Source organism: Cyprinodon variegatus, unplaced genomic scaffold, assembly GCF_000732505.1.
Source record: "Cyprinodon variegatus isolate N-32 unplaced genomic scaffold, C_variegatus-1.0 Scaffold353, whole genome shotgun sequence".
Taxonomy (NCBI): domain Eukaryota; kingdom Metazoa; phylum Chordata; class Actinopteri; order Cyprinodontiformes; family Cyprinodontidae; genus Cyprinodon; species Cyprinodon variegatus.
The window spans coordinates 50,924-61,718 of NW_015150806.1; the positions used below are offsets into that span (position 1 = coordinate 50,924).

The 10,795-nt window shown below is 34.9% G+C and overlaps 1 protein-coding gene across 3 annotated transcripts in view; it reads right to left on the reverse strand.

Annotated features, from left to right (window-relative positions):
* Positions 1-1,848: 1,848 nt before the first annotated feature.
* upf3a (UPF3 regulator of nonsense transcripts homolog A (yeast)) overlaps positions 1,849-10,795 on the reverse strand; it is an 11,863-nt gene continuing 2,916 nt past the window's right edge. The window contains exons 2-10 of one of the 3 annotated variants that reach the window (XM_015385968.1): positions 10,532-10,638; positions 10,348-10,454; positions 10,035-10,133; positions 9,802-9,912; positions 6,434-6,489; positions 6,190-6,348; positions 5,958-6,091; positions 4,851-5,151; positions 1,849-3,973 (exon numbers count right to left, since the gene is read on the reverse strand). In XM_015385968.1, the coding sequence (XP_015241454.1) occupies positions 3,785-3,973; positions 4,851-5,151; positions 5,958-6,091; positions 6,190-6,348; positions 6,434-6,489; positions 9,802-9,912; positions 10,035-10,133; positions 10,348-10,454; positions 10,532-10,638 (1,263 nt within the window). In that variant the 3' untranslated portion in view covers positions 1,849-3,784. Of the gene's footprint in view, positions 3,974-4,850; positions 5,155-5,957; positions 6,092-6,189; positions 6,349-6,433; positions 6,490-9,801; positions 9,913-10,034; positions 10,134-10,347; positions 10,455-10,531; positions 10,639-10,795 lie in introns of all 3 variants that reach the window. The other 2 variants (XM_015385967.1, XM_015385969.1) reach the window with 2 other exon arrangements.

Consider the following 10,795-nt stretch of genomic DNA (forward strand, 5'->3'; position numbering starts at 1 on the left):
CTCCCACAACTGTAATGTTTCCACTGCAACAATTTATTCATTTTTTTCAAAGAGTATCATGTATAACTATGACAAAGAGGATCTTTATAGAGTTTACAGAGAACTACAACAGAAACTAAAAGAACACGAATCTGTGTTTTTAGGGAAATCCCAACATTTCATACTTCACTTTCTGCCATTAGCAGCTTTTAATGACTGCAAGTTGTGCTCATAGAATGATTATAATGATTATAATATTTAATGACATACATTAAATGCAAAGGGGAAAAAGGTAAATCTTTATTCAAAAAGGTGTTTACCATATTAGCTTTACATCCCACAATCAATTAAAATACAATATAACCAAATATAAGGGAAAATTTGCTGTTTACAAAGCCTCATTTCAGAGTGAAGCAAGAATGCAACAGTTAAGCTTGTTCATGTAACTTTTGTGCTTCAACTGATTTCCTGTTGATCCTCATAGTTCTGCTTTATCCAGGGGAGAGTTAATCTGACACAGTGGTGTATTTCTTTTAAAAAGAGGTCAAAAGTTAACCAAAAAAGTATATATATTTTAATAGAGAACTCTGAATAAAGAAGACATGTTTTCTGCACCACACCTGTCAGAAAAAAACTGTATTCTTCCGGTTCACTCAAACAGAGAGGTGATCAGTACATGTCACTCCTAAATGTAAATGACTCAAAGCTGTAATGTGCTTGTGCAGACTAAGCAGTTTGAACGTTGCCTCACCCAAAAACAACCTAAATAACTGAAACATCCAACCAGGACAAAGCCCACTTTTTTCCTCTAAGTGGAACCCTTAAAACTTAAAAAAACAAAACAAAATAATTGATATAGTGTGAGTAAAAAATGGTTGAAAAAATAATTGAAGGCTTTTGGAAATAAAACTATTGACAGTTTATTTGCTGACAGCTTTATTATAACATAAAATGATAAATGTGTTTTGACACTAATTATTACAGAAGTTATGACATTTAAAATTTCAAGGCTTTTCCGCTGGTCTGTTACAGTGTTCTCATTGACACACCATTTCCACATGCTAAGTAACAAAGTTGAGACTTTTTGTTTTAGAAATGAAGATGCACAAGCATATAGCCTGGAGTCTTATTGGGTGTGTTTCTGTGGCAGCCCTGGTTTGTGAAATTTTCACCATCTTCAATGCATTTCTTCCCATAATCAGTCAGGTTGGATAGGGTGTGTTGGTAGGCAGTAATTTTTTTTTATTATTTCCACAAATAATCAATTGGATTCCATTGTGAGAGCTAGTGAGACCACTAAAGCACATTTAAAAATATCTGCTACAGCTATTTTGTCGTTATTTTTAGTCAGTGCTTAGATTCACTGTTTTGTTAGATGTTAGCCTTTGTTTGAAGTTCAGAATACTCATGAACTATATCTATATTTGGCTGACTTCTACAAACTATCTGCACATTTCCTGCAACACAAAAAACATCCCAATAGCCTGATGCTGCTTGCTCTATGCTTAAGATTTGGAGTGGTGTTAGCCAACTAATGCGGACTGCATGTTTTAGCTTCTTTAATAAAGGCGGGCAAGATAACTTTTATACACCAGGTCTTAAGCATCTCTGTCAACATCAACTATGCTGTGTGCTTCTGGTCACTCTGATATGATCTAACTGGTAAAGCAGATGGTTTTGTCACAGAAAAAAAACTTGGGACTTCAACTTAATAAGTCACTTTTCTGATCAGAAGGCAGAGGAGTCAAAAGTATTAATGTTTATTACTCAAGTAGAAGTAGAAATTTTTACTGTTTAAAACACTTTTATAGAAGGTAGAGTATCAGCTTAAGCTTTTTACTCAAGTAAAAGTGTAAAAGTATAATTTTTAAAACTACTTTAAGTATAAAAGTAAAGGTAATGCAGGAAAAAATTTAAGGACAGATGCTTAAACCTTATACTTCACTACCTTACTAAAAGGAAAATTTTTCTACAATTCTGGATGAAATCTTCCTTATATTAAATCATGTAGATGATTTATGATCATCTATAAATAATGGCAACAGTGTCAAATTTTAAATTGCATCAACTTGAAAACTATTGAATTTGGTAGGTGGTGGACAACAAGTTGGTGCAGTAAAACCACCAAGGAATTAATTGTCTTGATGAAACAAATTATTTTCATGTTTTTTATTTTTTTTTAAATACCAAAAATGCTATAATGAAAATGTGCTTAAATTAGAAAAAACAAAACAAAAAAAGGGGTAAAAAAAAAATGACTCCAGTAAAGTATAGATAGCCAACATTTTTGCTAAGTAAGGTCATGAATTATTTGTACTTTGTTACTTGACACCTCTGTCAGAAGGTCAGGATTAAATTTCCTTGGGGGAACAGGGCAAATGTAATAACAATACAAAAAATATAACATATAATATATAAAGTAAGCCAAAAAGCTACTTGTGGCATCTTCTAGGCTACTAATATAGCAGATGAATACCATGATTATATCCAAAGACAACTGAAACTAAAAGTGCAGCACTTTCACTTTTAAATCACTCTAAATAAAACAGAAAAAGATAAAAATCTAATTTGGTGAAAAGGACCAATCAGTTCTGGTTTCTGTTCAAACAAATATAATCATAAACATAAACTATTTTTTCTTTAGTGCAGTGGCTAGATAAGGGGCCAGTTATATAGGGGCACTGGGCACTGGCCCCTGTGGGCCCCTGTCTAGAACCACCCATGTCTCTGACCAAACTCCTTTTTCTCGGATGACTCACTTAGGTTTAGCAGCCATATTTATGCAACATCCTGCTGCTTCCAACTATCTTATTTCAATATAATAGAGACCATGGTGCTTTTATGGTTAAGCAAATGCTCTCTAATTTTTGTGCTTTTGACTCAATCCGGTCTCAGAGTTATTTAGAAAACTCCTTTGACAGTGTGGTTTCTGCTCTGCAATGCACTATCAATGATAAGACCTCATTTAGACAAGTGTGTTCTATTCACAATCTATTCACAAGTATCACAAGTAAGCTCAGAGTTGCAGAAAGTTGTTAAAGATCATCAGTTGCAATCAGATGTACCAGAACTTTATTTTAACTGTTATATTAAAGGAAGTGAACACTTAGGCACCAATTTTTATTTAAATTGTTCTGTTAAATATACAAACTTGTCAGAAAATGTGATTTATGGATTTTGGAAAGTGATACTACACCCAAGCTTAATATAAATGATAGAAAACTATTCGCAGTTTTAGAATAAATCTATATACCAGAGTGTAGAAAATATAACATGGTGTTTTTAGTTTCTGGTGACACTGTAGGTGTTTATGCATGAATTCACAAAGCATAACATTTTGAAGAAATTTGATTTCCTTGGTTGTTCTTGGTCTGCTGGTTAACTGTACATACAGCAAAATACCTTTACCCCAAATTTTAAAAAGTCAGTTTCTTTATCAGTTTGACATAAAACATGTTTATATTACTATAAATAAAACAAGAAGAATAAAGAAAACACATTTTAAGATGTTTCATATGTTGTAAATAGTTTCTCATACAGAAGGCAATGTCATTGTCTTACAAATACTGTGTTGTCCTGGGTGTAACTGTGATGCTTTCTACCACACGTGAGAGGAAAGTACCATAACAATACATGAGGCTGAAAACGTGGTGACAGAAAAAAATAAACAGATACAACTTCAATACCAGCCTACAAACAGGAACTAAGAAACCAGTGAAGCAGTAAGAACAGCTTCCATCAGTTTACTCTGAAAAAAATCCCCAGTTGTTGTGCATCATTAATCTTCTCCTAAAACCCAAACCACTCACTGCTCATCTTTGCTTTTCTCAAATCCCCTCTCCTTCCCAGTTCCCATGTTGAGGACCTCATAACAATGCTCCGTCCTGCATTCAGGGGAATGACCAATGGGGAGGCAGTCATAAGGTTTATTAGCTGAACCCATACGCTTCCTGTTGCGCGCACCTGGCTGATAGAGCTGCATGGCTGGACGGTCCTGCAGGCAGGAAAGGAAGGTGAGAAGCGAAATTCTGAATTAATTTTCACAGATACACATAGTGTGCAATGCAAAACTACTACAACTGTCTCACATATTTTTCACCTGTGACCTGTAGGTTCAGGTTAAAATAGATATCAATCTACACCTTTGTCCCATTAATGGCGAATAAAGAAAATGAAACTTTTTTTAAATGAATAAGCTGTCAGTAATTTCTCCCACCTGAGCTGTGGATCTCTGTAGCTCCTCCAGAGTTACTACTAATGTCTTAGCAGTGTTTAAAGCTCTGTTTGATGCTCTCTTTACTCATGCTGCAGGTTTAGGTGGACAGTTTGTCCATCACATTAAATCGTACTAAAATACATTTAGTTGGAATAAACTGTAGAAATTAAGATATATTTTTTGAATTACAGTCTACTTGGGGAACTACGGTGTAAAGCAGAATGCACTTTAACTTTAGGTCACAGATAAACATCAATAAAGTAATGGAAGTCTTAATCTACATATCCAGCGATTTTTGACAGCAATTTATTTTTTAAACAAAGAAGCAAAACTTTGCAGTATCTGAATCAAATCTGCACTAAGGATGATTTAGAACTTTATGAAAAACACTGAAGAATTATTATATCAGCAAAGAAAAATCAAAACACAAATATTTGCTCAATTTCACTATGATTTGTTTTATCTTAGAGACTTTATATAACCTCTATCATCCTAACTGATTCTTTGCTGTTTTTCAGTAAATGTAGGCAATGTTATAAATAAATTTGAGTGACACGACCATGTTTGAGGTACTATTTAAATTGAATTTAGTCACCAATAAAAACACTCTTAAACCAGCATTATGAGAGACATTCAAGTCAATTCTCATGCTCACCTTCTCGCTCACCTTGTTTCGGAGGCGTTCCTTTCTATTGCTCAGATCCTCCCTGTCCTCCTTTCCCATTTTATCTCCACTGTCAGGACAGTAAGAATAGCCATGATGATGGCCCTCTTTCTTGGCCCGGTCCTGGCAGTAGCCCTTCCCCCATTTGGTCTCATCTTTCCGGCGCATGAACTTTTCAAACTCGTAGTGATGTCGTTGCCGTTTTCTCTCGTCATCCTTACCACGGTGATCCTTATCTCTCTGCCTGCGGCTGTGCTGCTCTCTCTGCTCTTTGTCACTCTCAGGCTGACCTCTGCTGGTTGAATATATATTGAAGCATGTATCATTTCATAGTCAGAAAAAAATAAATAAATAAAACAGCTACTGAAACTCCATGACAGATTAAGACAAATAGTGCAGATTCCCCTTTGCATCAGGTCAATAAATGCCCATCAGCTTGTGCAACAACAAAAGAAATGTACCTTTCTTTTGCAATATTTATTCTATAAATTTCATGCCATAATCTACAGAAAAATCATAACTATACCTTACATATAAAATTTTTTTTGAAAGAATTTGGAAGAAGTTGTAAAAACTAAGTTTAAGTTTAAATATAAAAATATTTTTATTGCGGTAAAATTTACTGCTACCTTGAATAGCAGAGCAATATTAACAGTTAAGAAAAAATAATCAAAATATAAGTAGAGCTGCATGTCTACTTTATTGACCAATGGATATTTAAACACATTTTTCTAACATTTTAAAATCAAGGCTTTTCTAACGATCATATAAATCCTTTATTGATAATATGCAATATTTTTTGAATGCATGGGACTCTAAAGGCCTGCAAAACGTTCTACTGTTGTCCATCAATTCTGTTGCAGTATCAGTTATGCTGGTTTAAAGAAACTTGCACATATATTTATTGCACTTATAGCATGCACTTATATTTGTTGGCTAGTAAGAGACAGCGTATAGAAAGACACTCAAGCCCAGAATGTTACAAACAATTTTTAATTAACTTTTAAAACCTTTTTACTGTAGTGATGACTTATGAAGCTGAATTGTAATAAAAAAATTAAGTTAAACTGTTATTTTTATAAGTCAGCCATTTCTTACTTTTCTTTTGGATCCTTTGATTTTGGTTGTCCTCCAGTTTTCTCCCATTTGCCCCCACCTACATCACAAGGGTCACTTTTTTCCTTTATTCGATCTGAATCAGCATCATCATCTCTGTCACTCTTCTTTAAAAGCTGTAAATAAAAAACAAAAAAATCACTAAATATGCAATTCTGCAACATATAATTGAAAAGCACAAACAAAATGTATTTTCTGCAGAACATGGAGTAACCTTAATCTTGATGTCTTTTTCAGAAAGCTTTTTCTGTTTCTCAGCCTCTTTTCGCTTGCGCCTCTCCTCCTCTCGTCGCTTTCGCTTCTCTTCTTCACGTTGCCTTTTCTTTTCAAGTTCCCGTCGCTTTCTCTCTTCTCTCTTCTCCTCTCGGATCCTCTGTTAAAAGTGTAAACCACAGAATTGTTTTTCTCTTTGTTTTTTTTAAGTTGTGCTGTTGTTTTTACAATTGTTTCTGCCTCACCTGTTTTTCGATTTTCTTGTTTTTTATGTACTCCAGGAGGGGCGTCGTTCTTTTGGCTTAGAGAAAACAGACAGAAAGAATTAGAATAGAAAAAGTTAATCGTATTAAAGAAACTTAACATTTACTTTGTACGTGGTGAACATGACTTAGCTTATTGGTATTTTGGTTACAAATAACTAGAAATCATCAAAATGCAAAAGGCTGAAAACAGAAATGTAGTAGTTTAGTAAATTTAAGCCCAGTCAACTTTATCACATTGAGTTGATTGGTGGAAGGTAACTATATGTTAGAATCTGTAATAAAAAACTTTGATATGTCTGTGATGAGATTCTAAAAACAAAAACTTATTCTAAAAGGGAAATGAAGGGATACAAATCTCTCCAACGTATAAAAATCAGTCCTTTCTCTTTCTTAGTTCTCCAACATTTCAGAGAATATATTTTTGCAATTTCTTTGTTATTTTTATAAAAACAAACCAAAACTCCTCATCCACTGATGGTCATTTTAGGTTTAATGTCTGAATGGCAATAATACAACAATTTAAAATAAAAACATAAAGTATATATTGTTATGCAATTGTTGTCTTTGAGGTAACAGGAGGTTTCCGTGTGTGGTTTTTCTTCTTGTGACATAAGCTTATATCAAAAAGTCCTCTGATAAAGTTTCATATCCCTTTCTAAGTGCAGCGGAAAGGAAACCGATAGTTTTAAAAGTGGGTAAATATAAATACAACAAGTTAACACTAAACAACACATATAAAAAAGGGTCATACTAAGTAACAGGCAAATAAACAAAGGTCAAACTCCATTTCAAGCTGAACATGATGGATGGTTTTAAGTAAGAAGGTAAGTGTTCTTGAAAGCCATCCTACTTTCCACTTTAACCGGGACTTTATCATGTGGCAGCGGTCTGGGCAGAGACGCCCTCACCCTAGACACTTCCTCTAGCTCCTCTGGTAAAGCCTGGGGAGTTCCAAGGGCAGCCATAGACCCTGTAGGGTGTTCTGAGCTATTCCTTGGGCCTACTTCCACTGAAACATACCTGGAACACCTTCTGAGGTAGATATCCAGGGGGCAGCTGGCACCGATGCCCAAGACACTTCAGCGGACTTCTCTCAATATAGAGGAGCAGCTGCTAATATTACAAGTAGTTCAGTCCCTTCGTAGGATGGCTAAGCTCCTTGCCTTATCTCTGAGAGAGTGACTGGTCACCCTGCTCAGGAAGCTCTTTTCTCCCCATTGTATCCTGGATCTCTTTCTTTTCACCATGGCTCAAATTTTATAACCATAAGCGAGGATAGAAACAGTAATGCAGCAGCTACATAGATATGTTTGTTTTGTGCAGAGGTATCAGACATAACATATAACTAACCAAATATCAAACAAAATGCAGCAAAAAAAAAAAAAAAAAACGTATAAATTATAATTGGGTAATTATTATGATTCAGATTTAAAAAAATGTTTTTTTCATTGTATGTTTTAAAAATTCTATATTTAAATAGAACTGAAAACTGAACAAAAAACTGAACCCTTTATGTAATCTTCTTCCAAAAACATATTCTGTGGTTTTTAATTAAAGATTCAGGTGAACATTTTTAAGGAAAGTTTATGTTTTAAAAGTATGTGGTAAGACTCATTTTTAACAGTGACATGTATTAACCTTTTGTGGTAAATGTGTGGAATAAACGTCTTAAAGCGTAAATTTTGTTTTTCCAGGTTGCTGTAAAAATGTATAAAAGACAATAAACCGATATAAAGTAAATAAACAGAGACTTAATTATGACAGTCTATAAAACATTTTTGTTTAATATAAATCATTAATACTGTTTAATGTTTGTATTTAGGCAGCAGTGATACTCTCAGGTGGAATGTTCAACTTCATCTTTCAATAGTTAGTATATTAACCATAAAAATTCCAACAAAGTTACTGTATAGTTAATTGTTTATTCACTTTAACATACCATAATTAAACACCCCTTATCAGAACTTCCTCTCTAATCAGAATAGAGAGAACAGGGAGGAAGAAAAGAGTCTCTGCATTCATTCAATTCTATTAAATTCGATATAACGAGCAAATGCTAAACCCAATCAATGTGTATGTTATGCAGAACCAAAATGGAATCAGAAAACATAAATGTATAAATATGTGTGTAGATTTATTACAAAGGACTTATATTTACTGATTTATTTAGAAAATTCTAATGTTTTGCTAATTTCTTTGCTCATGTACCGGTTGACACAGTATGATTAGTGTAGGTTAGGGATGAACACTTTCAGGCCCCGAAGCTTAGTATTCTGCAACTTTTAGATGTGTCCCTGGTCGAATGCGCCTGAATCAAGAAATCAGATGGTTTAGAGGATTCATGAGAAATTGACTGCACATGAAGGATGTATTTCGGCCATTTGATTCAGGTGAGTTGGACAGCTCAGTTGTAGGAAAGCGGCACTCAAGCTCTTGGGGTTTCCATCCCTGGTGTAGACTGACCCTAAATGGTTTTGGCACCTATCATTTTTCAGCAACCCGTCAGTACCCAATGGTCCCTGTCTGGCTACTTCTATAGCCACTTTCCCTCTGAAAATACTGGCTTAATGCGTGTTTTTTAAACATGGGTCGAGCCGCTAAAAATCAACATTTGGTTCCCTTCCCACTGGTAAAGGAAGCTGGGTCTAACCCCGTGCTGGCAAGCTGGTAGGCTTCTGCCCCCCCAGCAGCTGTATGTCTGGTGACACCATCGTGCTGGGATAGCTTTGATGATATCACCAGTGCGACAGATATCAGGAAAGTAAACAATGGAGAGCAACATGTAAGGAAGTCAGGGTGTAGTCATTGAGCTTTATTGTTTTGCTCCTTTATCTTTCCGAATCCCTCTCACCAGTGGTGTGCCATGTTTATTGAATGTAAACAGAGTTATTTTGGCTTGTTAGATCAGACATGGCTGTACGGTGTGTGTTGACGTCCGTGCATTGTGCTCAATGGTATCACGTAAATTAGTGGTTCAACACAGCTCTAGTGTTCCCCACAGCATGCCATTTAGAGCCGAGGTGATTATAACATGGGTTGCTTGCAGAGTCGTTTGACCAGGGAAGACATGCGTCAGTGAGCTTTTCCCACTGCCACTAAAAGCAGATTGTTTCCAAGTTAAACAGGTTTGTCGACCAGTGGGAAATGCGTATATGAACAAATTTTCATGCCCCTGCCACTGATGTAATATTATGCTTTTGGCTTAATTTTTTTCTCTATATTTAGTATACTTGTTATATAACATTTTTTTACTTGCCTGTGATCATATTTGAGATGATAATATCCAAAAAACATAAAGATCAAAATAAAATATCAGATTAAATGTCAAAAAAATTGTAAGACTATACCTATGAGCTCTCTAGTCTTAGCTTCTATCTCCCCAAGAAGGGTCTCAGGATTGGCCATGGACTTGTCTTCATCACAGGAGTAGTTCTCCAAGAAACGCTTATATTCTGGATCTAAGGAAAATTTCAGGAAAATTTTGAAAATTAAATACGACAAAAAAGTTTTTGCAAATATTAGAAAACATCAGTGCATTTTGGTTTGATAAGAGTCTCTCTTTTTTCTTGTATTTTTGTACCTTCTTCAATGCTTCCAGCCTTGGCATCTTTCTTCTTCAGCTTCTTTTTGGAAATTTTCTGGAAAGGGGCAAACTCTACTACAGCAGGATACTCCTGGCCTGAGTAAATATTAAAATACTGGTTAGAATAACCTTTAATCGACCAGCTATCAAATAGTAACTATGGCAATAAATGCACAATTTACCTTCCTAAATGTGAAAATTAGCCCTAAGCTTCTGTTTGCATTTCATATAACCAAATAATTTAAAGAGCCAGTCAACATTCAAGCCCAGCACTGTCAAAGCAAAAATGGGTTTAGAAAGATTAAAATACCCTTGTTGTCAATGAAGACATAACCATCAAATCGATCTCGAAACAGCAGGATATCTTCTGTGCTTTTGAAGTTTATATAAGCTCGGGAAAACAGGTGGGGATAAAGACTGTAAAGATAAACAAAAACTAGTCAATAGATGGGGGAAAAGCAAAATGAATAATAGTATTATAATAAAACTCATACCTTTGATCTGCTGGAAAAAACTCAAAATAGTCATAAGATGGAAGAGGACTAAGATGCTCTTCGAGTTGGTCCTTTGACAGGTTAGGTGGAAGCCTTCGAATAACCACCTGAAAGATTAGAAAGGTTGTATCTACAATTAAATAAGATGTGTAAAAAATGCAGCTTAAGCAGATCAGTAGTTTAACAACCATAATTTAAACCTTTAATACAAGACTATGCCACAAATGTACTTATGATAACCTCCTTCGGAGTAATTCTGAGTGT